Source organism: Chelonoidis abingdonii, chromosome 9 (genome assembly GCF_003597395.2).
Source record: "Chelonoidis abingdonii isolate Lonesome George chromosome 9, CheloAbing_2.0, whole genome shotgun sequence".
NCBI lineage: Eukaryota > Metazoa > Chordata > Testudines > Testudinidae > Chelonoidis > Chelonoidis abingdonii.
This window is the reverse complement of record NC_133777.1, coordinates 29961453-29987003: the sequence shown is the minus strand read 5'-3', so window position 1 is coordinate 29987003 and position 25551 is coordinate 29961453. Positions and strand designations below refer to the sequence as shown.

Below are 25551 nucleotides of genomic sequence, written 5' to 3'. Positions count from 1 at the left end.
CCAATATACCTGTGTATACATTGTGTGTGTGTGTGTGAGTGACGCTATAGTTGTAATTCTCAGCAGTTATATAATTTTACCTTATTTCTGTCCCCTATTTGTATAATTTCTACCTGATGTATTTCTAGCTGATACTGTGTAGAAAGATGCGTGGGTGACTGTTGGAGTCATCATCAGAATAAGTCTAAGTGCCACATAATGAGACCTCAAAGCTCTAGATGCTCAGAGGAGACAGAATTGTCCTCTCGGAGTCTGTTAATCACAGCACTTGGTCTTGGTGGAAAAGAAATTGTGTCCCCTTAGACGTTCAGGAGAAAGGTCTGCAAGTCCTGAAGGAGGCTACCTGAGGCTGTCAACATAGGATAACCATTTTTCTGCTAGGCAGGAAGGGGAAAGCAACAGCAGAACACAGGTGTCTGTATGGGGGGACTTGGCAGTTTGTAGCCCCTAGACACAGAGCTGGGCTGTGCACGTATCCCAGCACAGAAGGAGGTTTTGGGACAAAGCAGTGGCATGTGGTGACAAAGTGCCTTGTAGAGGGTCTGTAGTGGTTAGGGGCACTATTCCAGCCACCTGGCTGTTCCGACAGCCAGAGAGAGACTCTGGAACTGTATCCCATCTTGTCGACTACCTCCGAGTTTGCTGCAGTAAGCCCACTCACTCAGGCTTTGTGCAGTGTGGGGAGGAAGTGAATTTCAGCCTGAGGTTTATCTGGTGTTCTATGTGTTGTGTTGCCGACCCCAAGTGTTGAACAATCCCTAGCCGTGCCCACAATCATGATACCTGCTTAAAAATAATGAAGTTCTCAAATCATTTTCATTCATCTTTTTTTTGTTTTTGAACCTTTTAAGCTTTTCTACACCATTGGGAGGGCTAGGAACCTTTGTTTAAAAGCTGAGATTCTCATGTAATCATTTGGCCCCAGAAGATGGGCTCTTATGAAAAACACCTGTTATGGAGAGGGACACAATACAACGGCTAGAGTTAACAATACTGCTGTTGTAGAAACTTGTGTCTTCTATGAATTGTGCTGATACCAACCCAGACCAAAGGGGGAAAAAACATATTAAAGAAATGTTCCCGGCACTCTCCCATTGCTGGGTCTCGCATAGTGCTCACCACACTGTTAATGCTTAACAAAAACTAATAGAAGAAACTGAAGTCTTTCTGTTTCTAGTTAGTAAGAAAACTGGAAGAGACCAACACACCCTTTCCTCAGCAAAGAGGTTTGTCAACATTTCTAACCATGCTCTCTAAGCGCTCCTGACTGTGCGGGGAACTGTGTGCAAGGACAAGAGGATCACATCCTTCATAGACATTTAATGAGAAATTGAAGTGGGTCACAGTGTCCTAAAATAAACTAACTTTTGCGCACACGCACTCCCACCAGTGTACTTTGCTCTCAGGTGTCTTCATGATGCCTGGGCAACGCTCAGAGGCCCGAATACTGCTTGGGAGTGCATGTCTGTGGCCCCTGTGGAAGTCACGGTGAGGTGTGTGTTGACCTAAGGGTAAAATGACCTTCAGAGTGAAGGATCGCTTGGTCTCCTCCTTGCACGTTATGCAGACAGGCATTCCATTCTTCTTCCAATAGATCGCTATTGCTAGTGTGAGAGGAATTAATTCACTGCATTTATTTAATCCCAAGCTTCCTAAAGGTTGCTCCACCCTCGAGGTCCCTGCCCTGAAGGTGCTTCCTCCCTCTGAATCCAGTCTTGGGCTGTCTTCAGCTCTGATCCATGTGAGTTTCTGCAGGCACAACCAAACTGTGGGCCCCCTGGCAGTGCAAAGTGCACTGAGAGGTGGAGCCAGTGCTTAATATGTGCCAGAGCTGGGCCTCGATGTCTCTAGGCCTGGCAGTTCATAGTCCTGGCACCTTTGGCTTGCTGCCTCAGTTATAAAAGTAAAAAAATTGCTTGAGCCCCAGCACCTCTTTCATTACAAATGAAACACTGGGTGAAGCCAGTACTGTAGGGCTCCCTCTGCACCACAGGGGGGCCACAGCTGGTGATTGTCTCTCCAAGAGTAGGCAGCAGTGGCCTCTGAGGAGGAGTGGGCAAAGATCTTAGGAGATGTGTAGACTCAGCACATTCTTTAGGGATCTTCCAATGGCAGGACTCCTCTGGAGTTCCACCGCTTTCGCTTGGCTGGGCATCTTGGGGATGATGGTGGACCAGACACCTCCTGCCACCCCTCAGGGCATGTTCCCCTAGGGGTACAGCTGTACCCAGCTGCGCACAAGGGTCTGCACACTGCACCCAGTGTGCCAGTGCAGGGAGTCAAGCCCATGGTGTTCATCCAGCCCTGGTGCTCCTCACTTTGCTGCCGTGGTTCTGTCTCCACAGCGATATGGCTCAGACTGACACACACACATTCTTCACACTAGCTTTCTAAATGTAGTTATTTCGTGGAACTTTGAAAATACTCTTGGACATCTCACTGGGCAAAGCAAAGGAGATAAGTGATTTAAAATAATCTCTGGGCTAGGGCAGATAAGCTCCAATTAATTAATTAGAAGTGTTATTTACAAGTGCCTATTTCAGAAAGATGGTAAGGCAACTAGGTCATAATTTATGCAGTTTTTATTTTGCTGGGAATTCAAAATAGCTCCGCTATCATCAGTCCAAAATCATGATGATTCTTTTCCTGATGGGCCAGATATGTAACATTATATCTGTGCCCCTTGACTTCACGGATTGAGATTAGATTGTTTTATGGTGCTCTAGTGTGCTAGGGCTTGTGATATACACAAAGATGCAATCCCTGCCTTAAGAAAGCTTACAAACGAATATCAGACATGATGTAAGGAGCAAAGAGTAGTAAGATGCTAGGGATGAGTGCACTGGAGGAAAGACAGAGTAATGTTAGAGTTGGGTTGAAATGTTTAGATTTCAATGAAATTTTCACCATTTTTTTTCTTGTTTTTATGAGAACTGGTCAATGTTTTAAACGTCAGAATTTAAAAAAGAGGGGCAATTAAAGCATTTCAAGAAAGTTTTTTCTCTTGTTCTGGTGTCTCTAACATCAATCGAATGACAGAGTCACTCAGTGGGTCCACTGTGTAGCGTGAAAGCAGCAAAGAATCCTGTGGCACCTTATAGACTAACAGATGTTTTGGAGCATGAGCTTTCGTGGGTGAATACCCACTTCGTCAGATGCATGTAGTGGAAATTTCCAGGGGCAGGTATATATATGCAAGCAAGCTAGAGATAATGAGGTTAGTTCCATCAGGGAGGATGAGGCCATGTTCTAGCAGTTGAGGTGTGAAAACCAAGGGAGGAGAAACTGGTTTTGTAGTTGGCAAGCCATTCACAGTCTTTGTTTAATCCTGAGCTGATGGTGTCAAATTTGCAGATGAACTGAAGCTCAGCAGTTTCTCTTTGAAGTCTGGTCCTGAAGTTTTTTTGCTGCAGGATGGCCACCTTAAGGTCTGCTATAGTGTGGCCAGGGAGGTTGAAGTGCTCTCCTACAGGTTTTTGTATATTGCCATTCCTAATATCTGATTTGTGTCCATTTATCCTTTTCCGTAGTGACTGTCCAGTTTGGCCGATGTACATAGCAGAGGGGCATTGCTGGCATATGATGGCGTATATTACATTGGTGGACGTGCAGGTGAATGAACCAGTGATGGTATGGCTGATCTGGTTAGGTCCTATGATGGTGTCGCTGGTGTAGATATGTGGGCAGAGTTGGCATCGAGGTTTGTTGCATGGATTGGTTCCTGAGCTAGAGTTACTATGGTACGGTGTGCAGTTGCTGGTGAGAATACGTTTCAGGTTGGCAGGTTGTCTGTGGGCAAGGATTGGCCTGCCACCCAAGACCTGTGAAAGTGTGGGATCATTGTCCAGGATGGGTTGTAGATCCCTGATGATGCGTTGGAGGGGTTTTAGCTGGGGGCTGTATGTGATGGCCAGTGGAGTCCTGTTGGTTTCTTTCTTGGGTTTGTCTTGCAGTAGGAGGCTTCTGGGTACACGTCTGGCTCTGTTGATCTGTTTCCTAATTTCCTCGTGCGGGTATTGTAGTTTTGAGAATGCTTGGTGGAGATTTTGTAGGTGTTGGTCTCTGTCTGAGGGGTTAGAGCAGATGCGGTTGTACCTCAGTGCTTGGCTGTAGACAATGGATCGTGTGATGTGCCCGGGATGGAAGCTGGAGGCATGAAGGTAGGCATAGCGGTCGGTAGGTTTTCGATATAGGGTGGTGTTAATGTGACCATCACTTATTTGCACCGTGGTGTCTAGAAAGTGGACCTCCCGTGTAGATTGGTCCAGGCTGAGGTTGATGGTGGGGTGGAAGTTGTTGAAATCGTGGTGGAATTTTTCTAGAGTCTCCTTCCCATGGGTCCAGATGATGAAGATGTCATCAATGTAGCGTAGGTAGAGAAGGGGCGTGAGTGGACGAGAGCTGAGGAAGCGTTGTTCCAGGTCGGCCATAAAAATATTGGCATATTGTGGGGCCATGCGGGTGCCCATAGCGGTGCCACTGATCTGGAGATATATATTGTCGTCAAATTTGACATAGCTGTGTATGAGAATAAAGGCACAGACCTCAGCAGCCAGTTGTGCTGTGGCATCATCAGGGATACTGTTCCTGACAGCTTGAATTCCATCTGTGTGTGGGATGTTTCTGGAGAGAGCATGTACATCCATGGTGGCTAGGATGGTGTTTTCTAGAAGGTCACCAATGCATTGTAGTTTCCTCAGGAAATCAGTGGTGTCACGGAGATAGCTGGGAGTGCTGGTGGCATAGGGTCTGAGCAGAGAGTCCACATATCCAAACAGTCCTTCAGTGAGACTGCCAATGCCCGAGACTGATGGTTAGTATGATGGGTGCCACCTGGAACTGGGGTACCACTGAGCCCCCTGACACACCAGCCTGGGCTCCCTCTCACACTGTACTGCTGTGACAAGCTGGAAAGCCCTCCAGCCTGCAGTTTCACCAGCATTCACACAGGTAGGGAGACACCCAGCTGCAGTTACACACAGGCTCTCTAACCACCAGCTTCCCAGCCCGGGACCCCAGAGCAGTCCTGTCCTGCCCTGGTCAAATCTGGCCAATATATGGGTTTAATACCCAGTCCGCCTCTCCCTCAATGTGGAGAGAACAATGCACGCATGTGGTAACCGAGCAGAGATTTTCACCAAGCACTCCCATCAAAACTCACTGATTTTGACTAAAACAAAATCCATCTTTTGTAGTTAATAAACTTAAGTGATTATAAGACCCAGTAAACAGATCAAAGCAGATTACCTGGCAAATAAACGAAAAAACACAAACTAAACTTAATATACTAGATAGATTGGATATGAATTAGGAGAGTCTCACCCTGAAAAATGATATAAGCAGGCCATGGATTCTTAAGGGACAAGATGCACTTGCTTTACAGCTTGGACTCCCCAGGTGTTTCATTCACAGGCTAGAAATCCCTTTAGCCTGGGTCCAGCACTTCCCCCAGTTCAATCTTTGTTCCTCAGGTGTTTCCAGGAATTGTCATGTGTGGGGAGTGAAGAACCACAGATGATGTCACTCCCCTCCTTACATAGCTTTTGCATATGGCAGGAACCCTCTATTCCAAAGCTTGATTCCAGACCAATCTCTGGAAAAATACTGACATCCCAAGATGGAGGCCAACATCATGTGGCCTGGTCACATGTCCTTGTAGAATCATAGCAGCCATCACTCACAGGCTGTCTGTAGTGTTCTCAGGAAGGCTCACCATGTGTGAGATAAGCTTCTCCTATTGTTCTCCCTAAAGCACATTTCCCTGAATAGGCCCTTCCCAACCAGCTGTCTAGACTGAAAGCATTGTGTCTAGTGAGCATTACCCAGGTGTAACTACATTGAAATACAGATACATAGTTAATATTCATAACTTCAGATACAAAGTGATTCATGCATACAAATAGGATAATCATATTCAGCAAATCATAACTTTTCCAATGATCCCTCACATGACTCATCTTGCATAAAATACATCATAATTTTGCTATAACCATACCATAATAATATCACTATGAAGAATATGGGGTGCAGTGTCATAGCGTGTTGAAGTTGTTTGTCTTTGGAAACCATGTATGGATTTTGTTTTGTGACAGGAGCTGGATATCACAGGGGAATGCTTCAAAGGGGTGCTGGAACTGGAGTGCACTTACTGATAAACTACAAAGTCAAGTGGGGGCTGAGGAGATTGTTTGGGTGGGTGATGGGCTGCTATTGTCAGGGAGCTAGCACACAAGTAAGCACCAGCAAGGTCTGTCTCCCTGGAGGTAGGGGGTAGCCAAGTGACTCTCAGTCCTGGGTAACCCCAGAAAGCATCACAGGTTCAATTGAAACTAGACCCACTAATGGAGGTGGGATTTGCTCAGTTTCCCAATGAAGGAGTCTGGTTGGACTCCCTAGAACAGGAGTGGCCAGCCTGTGGCTCTGAAGCCACATGCGGCTCTTCAGAAGTTAATATGCGGTTCCTTGTATAGGCACTGACTCTGGGCTGGAGCTACAGGTGCCAACTTTCCAATATGCCGGGGGAGCAGGGGGAAATGCTCACTGCTCAACCCCTGGATCTGCCACAGGCCTTGCCCCCACTCTGCCCCCTCCCCTGAGCCTGCCATGCACTCACTCCTCCCCCTGCAGAGCCTTCTGCACACCACAAAACAGCTGATCGGGAGGTGCAGGGAGGGAGAGAGCGAGAGGCAGTGACGATGGAGCTGCTGGGGGGCGGGAGGCGCTGGGAGCTGATGCGGGGAGGTAGGGGGCTGCTGATGTATTCCTGTGGCTCTTTGGCAATGTACATTGGTAAATTCTGGTTCTGGCCCCTAGAAGATCAGGGAGAGGTCAGCTGCCTAAGTTTTACATATGGCCAGAAGGCTGTGACCATTCTCTGTGCATAAGGATCTTTTGACACATCCATACCTTTGTTGTTGAGGAGTTGCACCTTGAAAGACATTCAGAACCAGAAAAGGCAGCTTGCTTGTTGAGCGGGCATCTCACTGTGGGCATGTCACGTGGCGTTCCAAGAGCCTCGCTGTCTGCCAGTGCGTTTCTGGATGAAGTGTAAGGTGCTGGTTGTAACTCGAGCTGGTTGAAAAATGCAAGTTATTTTCCTTGGGAAACTTTTAGAAAAAAATCATTTAAAAAGAAATGCCTGTGAATGTTCATTTTTTTGATGGAAAAAATTGAAAACAGAAATTGTTGGTTTTCAAAAACTTTTCAGTTAAAAAAAGGTTGATTTTTTTGAGAACTTAAATATGTTCCTAAAAAGTTTCTGTTTTTTTGAGGAAAACTTCAACCAAAATGGACATTTTTGCAAAGATTTTTGTTTTGGTCAAACAAATGTAATGATATGGAAACAAATTGTTCTGGTCAAACAAATATAGCGATATGGAAAAAATTCTGACTGGCTCTAGTTCTAAGCTATGAAGCCAGAGTTTTAAACTGTGATGACCTGCCTGCTTCAGAAGCCACAGCCGAGACCAGTGGAGGAACTCAGACTATAAACAAGAAGAAACTATTAGCACGGCTTTCCCTGTGAGAACCCCTTGACTTTGGAACTCTCTCTGCCCTGGGTCCAGAATAGCCCCCATCCAATGGCCATTAGTTCATCTCATCACCTGATCGTTTGGAAAAGGGTGAGAATCCTAAGGGTGATTAATTGATGGAGGAGGAGAATTGTTCCTACCTTTAGTGTGCCTGGCTTGCTGGCTGCAGGTCTCCTGGGATTGGTGGAATGGCTGCAGTTTAGCTCTGGTGAGGGGCATTTGATGTCACGGACATCCGGAATGAATGAGCAGGTAGGTGTGTGCAGAAATCTAAACAAGGCCACAGTATGTTGAGATGTTTATTGCTGATGAGGAAATTCAGCCACACAACTCCCATTAATTGTAATGAAGGGAAGTAGTGTTGCTAAATCTCTTCGTTGGCTTTGCAAACCTCCATCTAGATCCCTTAGCATGGCATTAAGGTGATGGATCTCCCCCAGAGGCTGCTTAGTAAAACTATCTATTGATTTCTAAAAGCTGTCCTGTTGATTAGGATTTTTCAGAGCTGTTTGAGGAGGAAGCCATGGAGCATAAAGAACCTGGGAGGTTGCTTTTCCAGCAGCTCTACAGCATCCCATGTTGTAGGTGTGGGACTGAGCATTCTTTGGCGTGTATTCTGCCTTCTGAATATCCCCATTCTGCCTTGGATTCAGAGCAGTCAAATGTCTGATCAGCAGTGGATCTCTGGGAAGATTTGTTAATTAAAGCCAGCATTCTTAATCCCACTGTCCACAGTCCAGAGCCCTAGAATCGGGATTTAATGAGCCTATGACAAATCAGTCTCCTCTGCCTTTTCCTGCCAAGCAGCTTATGTAGTTCAGCATTGCTGTGTGTAAGCACCATAAAACCCCCTGCATTAAAATAACATCAGCGATGCCACATTCAGAGGCAGAAATGTGTTGTGGTAGTCCCTTAGGAAAGAAGCCGTAAAGTAGGGGGTGCTCTTCCTCCGCTCTTCTTACACAGAAATCTCTCAAATGCTATGTAGGAATATTTGGTCCTGATTCTGGGCTATAGTCTTGCTCCTGTGTATGACTCCAGTGATAAAAAGGGGCTGGAAGCCAAGTGGATCCCTTCCCCATCAAGAAATTCCCATGGTGGTCTGGAGGAACTTACTGAGGAAGTTCATGCACTGAAAGCTCAGCTGACACTGACAGGGCATGATTTGCTTTAGGTCATGTGATCTTAACTGGCATACACAGGTTGGTGCAATGAGGAAAGAGATCTGCTGGCTGGAATTCTTAGGGTGCTGCTGCATGAAACCCCAATGCCTTGGAGTTCTCCATGGCACTGCCAGAACACCAGCTTTAATCAGTTAATATTGCTAGAATCCTAAATGCAACGTTCCCATCTTTTCAAAATGAAAATCTAGGACTCTTCTGTGGCACTGTTGTTCAGGGTTGTGAAATACTCCTGTGCTTGGCATTCTGGCTCCTATCTCTGATCTGCTCTGCCCAAGTCTCAAAAGCTCCATCTAAAAGCTGGAGCCTCTACTGCATCTGCCAAAGGTTTTTATCTCTGGAGGCAGTGGTAGCTTCCTAACCCTCTGTGACTCAGCCACTAGAGGGTGCCATGCAACATGTGCCGAGCCGTGTATGTTAGCAGCGACGTTTCTGTTCCCTTGTTAAGTCTAGTGCTTGACTGGATTGTGGGAAAAGCTGAAGATCTCTCTCTCTCTCTCTCAGGGGTTGAAAATACGGCTGTCCACAGTAATGGTCTCATGATACAGCTCTCATAGTCTGATCAGAGACATTGGAGCTGGGTGTTAGGGATTTATCCATCAGCAGAATTTGATTTGGCTGAATTTGTCTAGTTGAAATGTTGAAATGATTTGATGGAGGTCTCTGGAGACATTCCTGAGCTATAGTTTCCTTGGATACTCTACTCCGTAGCAACTGATTTGCGTGTGCACTATTTATAAGTTGTGGTTCATGCTGTGTCATTGGGCACCCAGGTCATATACTTTTGTTTCTGCTCCTCGCTGCATGACTCCCAAACCGAGTCAGTTTACCAGATGGGCTCACCAACCTTGCAGCTATGCAGACTACATGTTTGGAAGGCATTTCCTTTCCCCAAGCATTTCTGCAAACCAGACATTGCTCCCATGCTGTTTTGGCTGGGGGAAGCAAATGAAAGGGATGGTGAATGCCATAGAATTATAGAAAAGCAGGGCTGGAAGGAACATGAGAGGTGAAGTTCAGACCCCGTGTGCTGAGGCAGGACCAGGTAAACCTAGACACTCCGAGAGATGTTTGTCCAGCCTGTTCTTAAAAACCTCCTGTGATGGGGATTCCACAACCACCCTTAGGTGGAAGCCTGTTCTGGTGCTTAATTAGCCTTAAAGTTTTTCCTAATATCCTACCAAAATCTCCCTTGCTGCAGATTAAGTTCATTACGTCTTGTCCTACCTTCAGTGGACATGGAGAACCATTGATCAGTCGCTTTGTAACAGCCCTTTAATGTATTTGAAGACTGTTATCCAGTTCCCACTCAGTCGTCCTTTCTCAAGACTAAACATGTCCAGTTTTTTTAACCTTTCCTCTGAGGTCAGGTTTTCTAAACCTGTTATTATTTGTTGCTCTCCTCTGGACTCTCCAATTTATCCACATCTTACCTAATGTCTAGCACCCAGAATTGGACACAGTACGGCAGCTGAGGCTTCATCAGTGCCTATTCGGAGCGAGACAGCTACCTCCTGTTCTTGCATTCAGCACTCCTGTTAATACAACTCAGAATGAGATCAGCTTGTTTTTGCAACTGCATTACATTGTCAACTCATTCAATTTGTGATCCATTGTAACCCCCAGATCCTCTTCACCAGTATTACCACCTAAGCAGTTCTTCCCCATTTTGTAGGTGTGCGTTTCCTTATTGAATTTCATCTTGTTCATTTCAGACCAATTCTTTAATGTGTCAAGGTCACTTTGAATTTTAATTCTGTCCTCCGAAATGCTTGCAGTCCCTTCCAGCTTGATGTCATTACTCTCCACTCCATTATCCAAGTCATCAATGAAAATATTGAAGAGTACCAGACCCAGGACAGATCCCATGTGGCCCATTAGATACACTCTCCCAGTTTGACAGAAAAGCATGGATAACTACTCTTTGAGTACCATCTTTCAACCAGTTGTGCAACCGCCTTACAGTAACTTCAGCTAGACCACATTTCCCTAGTTTGCTTATGAGAATGTCACATGGAACTGTGTCAAAAGCCTTGTATCTTGCTGTTAGTATCACATCTACTGCTATCTCCCTCCGCCCCTGTCCCCCATCTACTAGGCCAATAACCCTGTTAAACAAGGAAATAAGGTTGGTTTGGCATGATTTTGTGCTTGATAAATCTGTGCTGGCTATTTCTTTTACCTCTATTATCCTCTATGTGCTTACAAATTGATTGTTTAATAATTTGTTCCAGAATCTCTCCAGGTATCAAAGGCAGGCTAACTGGTCTATAATTCTCCGGGCCTCTTTGTGTCCCTTTTTAAAGATAGGTGTTATGTTTGCCCTCCCCCAGTTCTCTGGGACCTCATCCATTGTCTGAGTTTGTGAGGAATAATTGCTAGTTCCTTAAGGATCTGAGGATGAATTTCATCAGGCTCTGCTGTCTTGAATACATCTAACTTATCTAATGTTCTTTAACATGTTCTTTCCCTAGTTTGGCTTGCATTCCTCTCCCCATATTAATATTAATTCTGTTGAGTATCTGGTCATCATTAAAATAGGCATTAAACTCCTCAGCCTTTCTGATGACATCAGTTATTAGCTCTCTTTCTCCAGTAAGTAGAGGACCTATGCTCTCTTTGTCTTTCTCTTGCTGCTAATGTATTTAAAGAACCTCTCCTTATTGTCTTTTATATTCCATTTTGTGTCCTGGCCTTTCTGATTTTGTCCCTGTGTGCTTGCGCTATTCTTTTGTCCTCTTCCTTAGCAATTTGCCCATATTTCCACTTTTTGATAGGATTCCTTTTTGATTTTCAAGTGACAGCCATATTGGCCTCTTACTAGTCTTCTTAACTTTCCTTCACATCTGGATAGTTTGTAGTTGTCTTTAATAATGCCTTATTGAGAAACTGTCAACTCTCCTGAACTTCTTTATCCTGTAGAATTTCTTCCCTTGGGACCTTACCTTCCAGTTCTCTGATTCTGTTAAAGTCTGCTTTTTTGAAGTCCGTTTTCCTTATTCTGCTACTTTGGTGCCTTACCATCCTAAGAATCATGACATTTATCATTTCATGGTCACTTTCACCCAAATTGCATCCAACCTTCAGATTCACAACCAATTCCTAACTGTTGGGTAGAATCAAGTCTAAAATGGCTGTCCCCCAACTTACTTCCTCCACTTTGTGAAATAAGAAGTTATCCCCAATAAGAACTTACTGGAATTTTATGTTTTGCCATATTACTTCTGCAACAGATGTCAGGGTAGCTAATGTCCCTCATTACTACCAGATCTTGTTTTGGATATTTCTGTGTTTATTCTAGAAGTCCTTCATCCACCTCCTCTTTCTGATTTGGTGGTCTATAGTAGACCACAAGCACGTAGTGGTCTACCTGTATTTTTGTCCCTTTTATCTTTACCCAGAAATGTTTAACTGGTCTGCCTCTCACCTTCTTCTGGTCCTCAGAAGAAGTGTGTGTATATATACTTACTCTAATGCAACATCTCCTTTCTTTTCTCCCCACTTGTCCTTCCTGAACAAGCTATACACCTCTATTCCAATATTATTTCAGTCATGAAATTTATCCAGCCAAGTCTCTGTGATGCCAATTAAGTAATAATCTAGCTTATATACTAATACGTCTAGTTCTTCCTGTTTATTTGGTATACTCTTGCATTTGTGTGTAAACATCTAAGCAGATTCCTCCATCAATTTACCTCTTGTTGCTATTATGACCTTATCATGACGAAGTGGGTATTCACCCACAAAAGCTCATGCTCTAAAACATCTGTTAGTCTATAAGGTGCCACAGGATTCTTTGCTGCTATGACCTTATTGTAATTTTCCATCTCTCCCCAGCAAAACCCTCCCAACATTTAGCGCTCTGTTAACCTCGCCATTTTTTATGCTTACCTCTGGGTAGCTCTCCCCCTTCTTGGTCAGGTGGACCCTGTCTCTTCCCACGAGTCCTCCTTCCCAGAACAGCATCCCATGGTTGAGGAAGCCAAAGGTCTCCCATCGACACCCATCTGCGCAGCCATGCATTCATCTCCAGAATGCATGTGTTTCTGCCTGGGTCCTTGCCTTACACCAGGAGGGTGGACGAGAACACAATCTGTGCCCCCGACTCCTTCACTCTCACTTGCAGAGCCCTATAGTTGCTGCTGATCTGTTCAGTGTCATACCTGGCTGTATCATTAGTACCCACATGGATGAGCAGCATGGGGTAGTGGTCACACTGATGGATGTGTCTTGGCAACCTTTCCATAATATCTCAGATGTGGGCTCCAGGCAGGTAGCACACTCCCAGGACATCAAGGCAGGTCGGCAGATGTAAGCCTCCATTCAGAAGGGAGTCCCCGACCACTGGAACCTTATGTTTCCCCCTTTTAGGTGTGGTAGCCTTGAGCTTCCCAGCCTTGGGAACAAGTACCTCCTCCTCCTTGGCCATTGGAGTCTGCTCCTCACCTTCTGTTGCCAGTTGAGCATGCTGGTTCTTGACCACTTTGGACAGGGGACCTGGGTCAGGGGTGGAGCACTGTCCACTACCCAAGATGGCCAACAGCCACTCTCCTCACTGCAGCGCAGCCAGTTCCTCCTCCTCCTCTGGTGTTGCAATAGTAATCTGTAGTTGGCTTGCATCCTCCACCTCAGATATTTCCACATGTCCTGTTGATGAAGCCATCTAAGTGAATTTGCTGTGTATACTTGAGTGAATTTTGCCATATTTGTGCGGTATTTTTCCAGCGTTGACTGGCATTATTCAAACCCTGGGGAAGTAACATCATCCCAAGTATTAGTTCCTCTTATGTGGCTTTATGTTGGATTTGTCTTGTGTATAAAGCAAGGACTTCATCCTGCTGGTGAAATCTATGGAATCAAGCTGGGGGTGAAGGGGAGGTTGTATTCATGACATGGGGTGATGTTGGTTAGCTGTATTTGGAGCTGTCGCTCTCCATGACCTCCATGGTAGCACTCTCCTGTGGAAGTTAAGTCTGGTGCTAGCTGCTGTGTAATTGAGTGACTTTTCTTCCTAGGTATTAAGGTAATCGGTGGCATCAAGGAGTTGACAAGAGAAGAATATGGAGTTTATGTAAAGAGGATCCTACCAGGGGGCGTGGCTTATGCTGATGGTGAGTTATAAGCCATGGAAAATTGAGTAGTGATATTATATTTGTTCACATCAAGTAGTTATACTGATCCTGTTTCTGATGCTTCTTCCTAAACCTGCTTCTAGATCTGGCAAACTATTTTCATGTCTACGGTCAAATGTGCTCTCTTATTTCTAAGGTGTTTATATAGGCTGTTTAGATGTCATTCCACCCCCTGCACAAAGACACATCCATGCTACACAGCAGATTCTCTCCATTTTAGGATTCTCCTTTTAAAATCAGATCTCATTAGTCGTATGCTCCCTCCAGGCCGGAAAGACCTCCCGAGACACTTGCTTGATTTTGCTTGCTCTTTGCGCAGGCAAACCTCCAGTGAGTTTCTCCTGAGTAAGGAGGGAGGGGGAACTGGACAGAATTCTCAAGATTTGGCCTCTTTGAACCCAAGCAAACATTGTTTTTTCCCCAACAGAACTGTGTCTTTTGATCAATTAACCAATGTGTCTAACAATCCCAACAAATCTAATATGTATAATCATTAGCATCTCCAGATACAGGAACATTTTTAGATCCCCGCAAAACCTTCTGCCTTTTTTGATTTTCCCTTATGCTTTCCAGGGAATTAAAGCATAGTACAGGAAGAATTCACCATCTATTCAATGTCTCCTGGTTTCTTTGTTTAGGACGCTTGCAGCCAGGAGACCAGATCTTGGAGGTCAACGGAGATTCTTTGATTGGAGTAACGAGTGAGAGGTACCATATCCAAATGCGTTCTTTTCGGTTCCATGAAGTCCTGTAATGTGTGTTGGAACAGTTGGCATGAAGAACATTGCAGTGTTGCTGCTGTCCGTGTTCTATACATAAACAATGGACTTCTGGTTCCAGTGCTATCCATCCAACGTTTCTTTCCTAGACCAGCATCCCTATAAAATTCTTCTTCTATTAAGAAAAGCTTCCTTGTAATAGAGCAAAGAACCCCAACCTGTATTGGAAGTGACTTCAACAGTCATACAGAATGCAAACTCAACCTGAATCCACCCACCCACCCTCTGAGGTCAGAGGAAGTGGAGAGAACTTCATTGCCCCAATATTTTTTTACTTTGACTCTCTGTGCAATAACAGTGCACCCGACACTACGCAAACACAGCAAAAGACAAGTCTGATTCTGGGCTGCACCTTTTATGTAGGAAGGTAAAGGCTCTTTATACCAGTTTTGTGCTTCCAAGTTCTGGGCTGTTCCAGGAGTCGAAGTGGCCCTGGGCATAAATCAGGGTAGCCCGGAGGGCTGCTTTACCTTATGGTAGCCTTACATGCCTCACTATGAGCTACTTAGCATCCCAGAATTGTTACAGTGCTGAGTGTGCTGGACCTTCCCTCTCCTGTCTGTGATAACACCCCCACCCTCAAACCCCATTTCCCAGCATGTCCCTTTGCTGGCAGCCAGGCAGAAGAACAGCCAGTGTAGCACTGTGTTCATGGGCCCAATACAGCTCCTGCATGGGGAATTTGCTGGAAGGCTGCATTCTGACCCATTTCTCTGTGCTCCAGGGAGGTTGCAGCATAACCCAGACACCAATAATGCATGAATGAGAAAATTGAAATGTCTAGGAGGAATGGTTGAAGGTTTACACTTTCAGAGGTGCCTGTTGTTCTTTAAATAGTGTAGCAAATTTGTGGCTGCCTTGGAATTTTTCATTGTCACTATGCTGCCCAAAACAGCCACATGGAGTCTTGGAAAATAGCAGGCATAGGACCCTAATCTTCCTGCTCCAAAAGCACTGACCCCTTTTACTTTAGGGGACAGAAAATCCCCATTAGATTTTAGTAGCATAGGGCCTATGGCACACAGATAAGTCTCTCTCTATGTCCAACCAGTAGAGAGCAGACACATGCTCTGTGGGCTTGATTCATGATTGTGCCTGGGCTCTGTATGTGTGGTGCTCTGAATCTGGCCGGGTGTAAGGGAAGGAAGGCTTGCAATGTAGACGATAGTGAGGAGATACTTGCTAATAGGTTGGCCTTATTATTTCAGGGTCCCCAGCTAGTGCAGCAGTGAGGAAGCTCAGGCTGTGATTTATCTTTCCTCCAGTTCTGCTGGCAGACAAGGTAATCGGGAGCCTGGGAGATGTTCTGTCTGCCAATGGCCCTCGCCAAAAAGCCGTCATTAAAGTTTGCCCAATACATGGCTCGCTGTTGACTTTGACATTCTGATGTGTGAGCCCTCTGCCACATAACTGTGGCCCAGTATTGCTCTCGTCCTCTTTTTGAACCTGATAGTCATTCTTGTCTTCCCACAGAGCTGTGGATATTCTCAGGACAGCCTCCGCCACCAGCCACATGCGCCTTCTAATAGCTCGAGATGATGATGCCAGGTGAAGTTTCATTGTATTCCACCAGGGGTAGGGGCAGGGGAATTTGTTTGTACTCTATATACATCTATGATATTTGTGTGTGTGTGATAAAATAAATAGGAAAGTGGTCAGGGTCATTGGGTTCTTTGTAACTACTTGTACTACAGCTCTAAAAGGGCCTTGTTTAGTCTCTCAGTGGTGCTGCCTGCATAGCGAAGGTCTTTTTATTTTTTTTTCTTCTCCCAGTTAAAACGTGGTGCAGGAATGATCAGCTTTCCACTACACAAAAATAAAATCAAAAGTCCTAAGGAAAATGGCCAAAGTCACATTAACCCTAAAACTTTTTTTAAAAGCTGTAACTGAATGGAAAGCAAAGCCACCTTCTCTCAGGTCTGAATCCTGCCCCCAGCTCTGGGGAAATGGGCTGTGTGCTAGGTCTGTGGAGGAAGCGCTTCTCCACCCCTTGGGCCATTGGGCTCTTCCTCAGGAGTTACTACTATCGCTGCAGTAGCTTTCATGGACACTACCTGGTCTTGGCTCCTTCCCCGGAGGAGTGGGCTGTGGAACTGTGTGGTAGCAACCTCACTTCTAAGTCCTCCCCCTTTAGGCTGGAGCATAGGAATCCCTTCTGGATCTGTGTTGCATGGTATACTGATGCCTAATTTGATTCCTCAAATCCTTCCCCGTCTGGGGTGTGGAACAGCTCTGGTTCTGTTACACCATAGGTCCTTTGAGTCTAGGAAGAGGACAGCAATTTTCACCCTTTTTCTTCTAAATGCATGTGAAGAACTGATGTAGGTGTCCACAGTCCAACTGCTGTGAGAGGGCCTGAGAAGCAGTCAGCTACCTCCTCCAGGAGGAAACCTCTGCCTCCAGAGGGGGAGGTTAGCTTCGTCCCAGATCCCCTCTGCCAGTTGCTTCCCCTGAAGATCTTGCTTTCTGTGGGCGTGGTGGGAGGGATGGTTAGGGGTTGGCCCAGACTGAAGCTGATGGTGAGACATCCAAAATGGTGTCAGGAAAAAGAGGCTGAGAGGTGGGGTTGTATTTAAAAAGACAAGTCAGGAGTGGACAGGTTGGTTTGTGAGTGATTGGCTTAAAGATGGTAGCTAAAGCCCTGGGGGTGGCTACACACACCTAGAGAGAGGATGCAGAGGGCAAAGAGGAGTGGGCCAAGGGCAGAGCCCTTCGGAATAGTTCATATTTCTCATCTATATTTTTCCGTCTTCCCAAGATTTTAATTTTGTCCTCTGAGTCTTGGCCATTTGTTAAGCTGTAAGACTACTTGTTTTGCCCCCACATGATCACTTCTGAAAGCTTGAAGTCCCAAATCTTGTCAGACCAAGAGGGATACCGTGTTGCTGAGTGTCCTGGAGAAGTGCTGGAGTTGCCACATGTAGGGAGCTAGGAGACATACAGAAAATGTAGTAATTTAGACATAAGACTGCCAGGTGGACAGGACAACACAAGTAAATTGGAATATCTCAATTGCATGTGCTTAGCGCAAACAGGAGACTCAGCTGGCTACATAAGAGCTTTAGACTGTTGCTTAGAATGGGATGTTCACCTGAACACTGGCAATAAGCCATTGGGACACATCTTTAATACCCTTCAGGCTGAAGCCTGTCCGGTTGCACTTTAATGAGTGTGATAGCTATGTGCTCTTTTTTTTGTAGAGAAGCAATGTAGTAGGGCGCGGCCGGAGCTCAACCCTCCTACACGCGGGGTGGAGGGGAGCCGCACCGGCTCACTGCACTCCGTCAGCCTGGGGCCCGCCCCTTACTGGGGGTGCCGAGGGAACTGGCAACAGTTAGTAGAAGGCCCCAGCCCTGTCAGTCGGGCTGGACACGAAGCCTGGAGTCTATATAAGCCCAGGCCCTTGGGCAGGGCGGGGCAACACACAGTTTGGCTCAGGCCTTGCAGCAGGGCTGAGCGATAAGGCAACAGTATATAGATAAGCCCAGGCCCTTGGGCAGGGCGGGGCAACACACAGTTTGGCTCAGGCCTTGCAGCAGGGCTGAGCGATAAGGCAACAGTATATAGATAAGCCCAGGCCCTTGGGCAGGGCAGGGCAACACAGTTAGGCTCAGGCCTTGCAGCAGAGCTGAGCAATAAGGCAACCACTGTAGATGGTCTCCTCAGGCAAAAGGGAGGGGGAGTCTGCCACCCTTAAAGGGGTGGCAGGGGGAACGCAGGCCCTCCCACTCCACTGCGTTCCAGCCCGGGGCCCTAGCAGCGGTCAACGCTGCTGACGGTCAGTGGGGGATCCTGACCAAAACACACTGACATGGGCTCAGGCGAGTCTGCAGCCGGACAAGAGTCGGCTGCCCCCGGGCCACTTCCAACCTCCCCCTCACTGGGTACCTGCCCTTCGCCAGTGTCGTCCGGGGGGTCCCAAACCATGGGTTCCTCAGCAGGTTCGGCGGCGGGAGGTCCGGTCCAGTCCTCAGGGTACCGGGGTTCGGGCGGTCTGGTCCAGTCGTCCACAGGCCGAGCGTCAGGGGGCTCAGCCGGCTTCTCTGGGTACTGGCCCCAGGGGAGGTCAGGCCAGTACCCCTCTGGATACCGGGCGCGGGGTAAGCCGGGCCCAGCGGGAGCTCGGGCCCCAGCGTCTGCCTTCTCTGGCAGCCTCCTCCTAACTGAGGGCTGGGGCTGGGCTTTTGTACTTCCTGTCCCGCCCCTTGACTTCCTGGGGGCGGGGACAGGCGGAGGGGGCCTTGTACTTCCTGTCCCGCCCCTTGACTTCCTGGGGGCGGGGACAGGCGGAGGGGGCCTTGGACTTCCGGTCCCGCCCCTTGACTTCCTGGGGGCGGGGACAGGCGGCAGGGCCTCTGCCTGGGGCTGCAGCTTCTCTGGCCTATTCCCTTCAGGAGCGTGCGGGGGGGGGGCCCCCCCCCTAGAAAAAAAAAAAAAAAAAAAAAAAAGTAGTACTTTGCTACCCGGCCAGGAGCCAAAAGCTGGAATGACTGCATATCTGCTTAGTTGCTGATTCTATAATCTCTTATTGGATCTTAATAAATGAACTCTGTACAAATAGGCATTCTGTATAAATGTTGGTTTTGAGAAATGAAGCAGGCCAGTGTATTCTGAGCCCTGGTTTTGGTCTGTTGCTGTTTCCAAGCCAGAGCTGCACATCTTGGTTAATCTCAGCATCGAGCCAAGGTGCTTAGGCCATAGCAGAAAGCTTGACTAGGTTGTTCCCAAGGAGTTCCTGTGCACTTGGGCTGTAAACAGAAAGTCTGTAGTGAAAGTGTAACAAAGACCTGATCCTGCACTACAGACATCAGGGGGTCTTTGTCCTAGGGTGAAATCCTGACCCCACCAATTGACTTTCATGGAGGCAGGATCTGATCATAAGTGAGGTTGGAAGGTGAGAAGATGATAGATGCTTAAGACTAAGCCTTCCTTCATCTTGGGAACACCAGGAACGGGAAATGAGTGGTAGGGAGCTGATAAAGTCTGACAGCTCAGCCAGCAGCTAATACAAAGCTGAGAACTTCTCTGAGGGAAGCACCAGGCATGGACCTGAGCCATGATGTTCAAAACCTGATCCAAGCTTTCTAGTTAGAGGTGTTTGCAACTGGGTTTTCTGCTTGGGCCTGTCTCTACTTTGGCTCGGTCCTCATGAGAGAGAAAATGCTGCATTGTGATGCAGGGGGAAGGATGACAACCTCTGCTCAAATGAGAAGACTCTCAAATTGTTTTGAGCATACATCCATCACTGAAGAGGAGAATTTGTATCTCAGATAAGGCCTCCTTGCTGTAGTGGAGAAATGGTCCCTGCCTTCTCTTTGGGTGGAAAGGCCCACCCAAAATGTGGGAAATGATCTGACAGTAATGACTGGGAAGTTAGCCATCTGGATCCTTTGGCTTTATTTGGTCGTTAGCCTTGGATTCAAGGCTACAAAAAAAAAGGCTAAGCCACAAAATTCCAGACAGATAAACATCATATAATTTTACTCAAAGAGCCTGACTGCAAGCTCATGGAGGTCAAGGAAAATCTTTCTTTCCACTGATTGGACCAGGCCTTTATTTTGTGAAGTGAGTTAGTGTTTAAAACTCTCATTTCATTAGTTAACCATAGATTGATTTTGGGATCTGTGATGGGGCAGATTAGGCCCAGAGAACCCCTGCTGGAGGCCTGAGGGTTCTGCCACACCCTGTCCCAGAGAGGAGCAGAAGAGAAGCCCTCCAAGAGGCCTGGAGTAGCTGTGAGCAAGCAGCCAATCAGGGTCCAGCAGAATCACATAAAAGGCATTGCAGGGCTAGAGACGCTCAGTTGCTGCCTGCTGCTGGAGGAGAGAAGCCTTTTTCCTGGCTGGGTGAAAGAGCAGCAGGACCATGGACAGCTCAGTACTGGGAGGAACCAGGAAAGCAAGGGAAGCTCTTGGCTGGCTGCTGGGGCTGCCTAAGGACTGAGCCCAGGGAAAACACCCACAGCGTAGTGGAATTGACAAAGAAATTCAGCAGGAGCTTATGCAGATGATGTTCATCTGCCAGAAATGTTTCCCTCTTTGCCATTAGTGAAGCAGCAGGGGAGAGCTGGCTTGGTTTTAGATTGCCAAGGAGGCGGTCTTGCCAAAGCATTTTATTTCTGGATTGCAGCATCTGTCATTGTTGTGATGGACATGGCTCTGGGAAACTTGGACTAAACGTTTTTTTTTCTCCAGTTTGTATCCTGGCTGAGCCTGGACACCTGTACATTTTTCTTCCTATCCCAGCAGTAAATTGCTATCTCTGCCCTTCCCTCTGGGCTGGCTCAGTGACTCTGACCAGTGAGAAGAGGGAAGTGAAGCCAAGGCCACTCTCTCCCTGGAGCAGGTAGGAAACTGGTGAATAGCCCTGCTTATTCCTGTGCACCCCGACCAAAGTCTAGAGGTGGGTGGTTCTCAGTCACCCCTCATCCCTTATGCAGAGACAAAGTCAGAAGCTAGCTCTAGGCCAGAGGTGGCCAACCTGTGGCTCCGGAGCCACATGTGGCTCTTCAGAAGTTAAAATGCGGCTCCTTGTATAGGCACCGACTCCAGGGCTGGAGCTACAGGTGCCAACTTTCCAGTGTGCCAGGGGTGCTTAACCCCTGGCTCTGTCACAGGCCCTTTCCCCTGCCACACTCTCCCTCCCAAAGCCTCTTGCATGCCACAAAATAGCTGATTGGGAGATGCGGAGAGGGAGGGGAGGGTGCTGACTGGCGGGGCTGCCAGTAGGTGAGAGGCACTGGGAGCGAGGGAGGGGGAGCTGATGGGGGGGCTACTGATGTATTACTGTGGCACTTTGGCAATGTACATTGGTAAATTCTGGCTCTTTCGCAGGCTCAGGTTGGCAACCCTTGCTCTAGGCAATTAGCCATACTTGGGGAGTGGCGACAAAGAGAACATCTACATTGGATGGTTGAAACACCTGGACAGGCCCCAGTGGGCTCCTCACACTGGGTGCTCTGTGTGATGGGCATCATAGCCAGAGACAGCAGGGGATAACCCAACTCGACTCCTCTTGGCAGGTTAGCAGGAGGTGTTTGTCATAGTTATTGTGACAATCAGTTTGTTTCTAAGCCAGTGCCCCTGGGGGCAAGTAATCTGCCATTACACTTGTTCATCTGCTTCAAGCTGCTCAGGCATGTTACTAATATCTTAAATTGCAGCAGATGTTTCTAAATATATACATATATGTGTGTGTGTGTGCATGGCTTTGTCTGAGGCTACGGCTCCTTCGTGCATCTGTCAATGGTGCCTCCAACCACCCCAAGAAATAGATTGCTGTAAACTGATAGGACGCAGATATCCATGGCAACCAAACTTGAAGCAATTTATTTAGTCTTCATTTGCTCTTGGTTCTCTGCTAAATCTGCCAAAGGTCATCCAGAGGGAGAGTTGGGCAGTAATCAGTTTAATTTTTTTTTAAAGATTTGCAGAGATTTCGCTTACATAATCGCCTCACAAAATGTTTAATACATGAATACATATCTCCAAGATTAAAAGGGATGCAGGAGGGGGGGGAAGGCTTTTTGTGTGTGCTTATTTATTTATTTATGTTATCCCACATGATCTTTTAGCGACGTCCTTGAGCTCTGAGGAGTAATCATCCTTCTATCCACTTTGCTGTCAGGAGCGGTCACTGACGCGGATGCAACCACGGCCAGTGACCCGCTCGGCATGTTGGCCCTTTTTACATCAGCTATCGGGCTCTGAGAATGACTCAGCCAATCTCTGGGGAACACAGGGAGTCTGATTCTGATTTCCGCAGGGGCTCCCTTACACCACTCTAGTGCCTTAGAGAAAATGAGAATCAGGCCCAGAATTCTTATAACATTAATACAACATTATGATTAATAGTATCATCTAGGTTACATGCTATTGTTTCTGCTACCTGACTGATGACTGAAGCATTTTAAAGCTGGTGAGTATTGAATGTGAGAATTAGCTAGAAACTCACTTTTTCAAAAATGAAATTCTTGTGGCTCTCTAAGAATAACACTGAATATCACAGGACTCACAGTAAAGTCACAACAGTTGGTGACGTAGGGTAGCTGAAAATCAATATATGTGGAGATTGCTGCTTTAAGCATGCATCGGGCTTTCAGTGCTCTGAATGCCTAGTTCCTGGCATCTCACAGACTTTATTTATAGAGACAAGCTGTTAATTCTAGGGTTTTATTTAGTGTCCCAATCTCTTTTTTCCCATCTGTGGAGCAGAGGATGAAGTTTCCAACCACTCTGCTCTCACGTAACCTTTGACGTAGGACTCACCCTTTGTTCTCCCCAGAACACAAGGGCATCACAACAAGGTATTATGGGATAAAACAACAATATTCTGCAGAAAGATTGGCCTCCTGCTGCTTAATCTGTAGCAAAGTCGGCCTGCAGCTGGCTGCTGCTGTGCATCCCCTCTGATCTGACTCCACTCGGCGGGTCTGTACAACTTTCAGGGTTCTGTAACAAGGACACTTCTGTTTATCCTAGATTTCAGTATCCTTAGTGAAAAAGGGTGTGTGTGGGCGGGGCGGGGAGTTAGGCTGGGAGTACATTATTAAAGGGAAAGTCCCCCTATTTCAGCCCTCTGTTAGTTAAATAAGGCTGGACATTTAAGTTCCACAGGAACCTGATAAGATTAAGTATTTCCATACTAGAGCTGGTCAAACAGTAAATCAAACTAAAAACATTGAAGATATATATATTATTTTAATCTATTTGTGCCTGAAGGCACTGAGCAAGGTTGGATTGGATTCCTGGAGTCAGATTATTCATTAGTCAGTATGCGGACAATATCTGTGCACTTGCAAATCTCCCAAGCTTCATGAAGTTTAGCACAAAATCATTTATCTGAAGAGTCATACCAGAAAATGCATTACTTGCTGTTCATTATTTACCTTAATGGGATTTTAAGCATATGCTTAAATGCTTTGCTGAATTGAGGCCTGCAATATCTGTTCTCTGAGCAAGGGGCCCAGACAATACCATGTGACTTAGGTGTTCGGTCATCTCACGCCAATAGCAACAGGTTGGAGTGGATGGTTTGCAAACAGTTTACAGGCTGAAAATTATTCACCCAAACTGTTGGGCACATAGTGGCTTAGCTTCACAGAGCTTGGGATTTGTTGATTGGAAAAAGGGCTAAAATCAAAAATAGGATTTTATGTCACGAAAGTTTGCCAGCTCTATATTCATTACGTAAATTTGTTTGTGGGGTAGGGCTGAAATAACAAGATCTGCTAATCTGGTGATATTCCGCTGATTGAACTACTGTGGAAATTGTATTATTTTTTTCAAATAAACGGATCCCTGAGGCTCTAAATACAGTTGAGGGGACTATGTAAATACAGACGAGTACAATAAACCAGCTTCTTCTAGCTAAATAATCACTGAAAATTAACTCGCATTACAACACTGATCAAAATTCAGTGCATTAGATCCTACCACCCATGATTCAGAAAGTGAGAGAGGCTGAGGGGGTGTGCTCACCAGATCTTACCCAGCAGCCTGAAAAAACAGCTCAGTCCTGCAAATAGTTACATGTGAGTAAATTTTATTGAAAACAATAGAGCTACTACCTTGAGGAAGTTACTCATGCATAATTTTTTGCAGAACCCAGTCCTGTAACTGCAGGTGTCCAGTGAATCATGATCCATTCAGTCAATAACTCCAGTAGTTAGAGACTTCTGAGCAAATAGCCTGTCAAGTTGGTTGCTAGAGCTATGACCAAACCTCCTCGGTTGTGAGAATTAGGGTGGTGCAAAATTGACTTAAAATATTTTGAGGGTTGGGGACAAGGGAAGAATAATCTCCCATTGTTTCATTTTGAGAGGTTTTAAAGGCTTTGCACCATTTCTCACATAGGATTTTTGCACTGCAACAAATACAGTTTTGATAGTTCACCTGTTTCACTTTCTCTTCTTCTCTCTTGAACTCTTCTTCATCAGAATAACATTTTGAAGTGTCAAAGCTGGAAACTTTAAAAAAAAATGGAACAAAAGAAAGCAGCCCGTTTGCTGGTTTTCACTGAAAGATAGTCTCTTTTGAGTAAAAACTCACATGATTTCAGAGATTTTTCGTAAAGATCCAACCTTTTGCTCACAGTTGCAGTGATTTCCCTAAATCTAATGGGGAATTGCATTGAGCCAGCCTTAGCGCCAATGTCCTGACTTGACCAGTTCCAAATTGGTAACGATAGTCGTGTACAAGGCCACTGTGACCTGGCAGGGTGTCTCCCCAGCTTTGCAAGCACTCATTGCCATCCTCACTCTGCTTTATTTGTCCAAACGTAAGCAGCTGACAAAATCAGCTCCTTAGCTGACCCTTTGTCCTAGGGTTTCAGCCTCATCTCCCGGGGTCTCTGGTAATCCTGCTTCTTGCAGCTTCCCTGTTCCAGCCAGCTCCCTTCTCAGAGCCAGCCCTGCTCCCTTTTTGGGACCCCAGCCTGAGCTCTACCTCCCTGAGCAGCTGGGCCCTTGTTCCAGGGAACCACCACCAGACTTAGCTCCACTCCTCTGTGGTTCCTCTCCCAAGACATAGTCTACCCTCTGACAAGACTTTTTAGCCCCACATGTAGCCCTGCCTCTCTTAATTGGCTCAGTTGGGCCCACCTGCTCTGACACAGGGGAGCTAGGCCTGATCTACTTACAGGACCAGCTCCCCTGTGACAGCCATGTTACTGCTGAGATAGTTGAGATAGTTCAGAATGGGAATGCTTTAAATGCAACAACCCCAAATCACAGGAAACCTGTAGCTCTAGCTGCACTCGGCTGTGGAGTTAGGCATGGGATGGGAGAGACAGTGGGTACACCTACACAGCAAACCAAGGTCTGACTGTAGCTCACTAGCTTTAACCTATCCAGTGTGGGGAAAAGAGCAGTGAAGATGTGGTAGTATGGGCTTCAGCGTAAGCTAGCTGCCTGTGCACAAGCCTGTTG

The 25551-nt window shown here is 46.4% G+C and overlaps 1 protein-coding gene across 1 annotated transcript in view; it reads left to right on the top strand.

Annotated features, from left to right (window-relative positions):
* LOC116833282 (syntaxin-binding protein 4-like) overlaps positions 1-25551 on the top strand; it is a 109449-nt gene that overhangs the window by 38546 nt on the left and 45352 nt on the right. The window contains exons 3-5 of the mRNA XM_075069077.1: positions 13729-13824; positions 14484-14553; positions 16098-16172. Of these exons, the coding sequence (XP_074925178.1) occupies positions 13729-13824; positions 14484-14553; positions 16098-16172 (241 nt within the window). The remainder of the gene's footprint in view (positions 1-13728; positions 13825-14483; positions 14554-16097; positions 16173-25551) is intronic.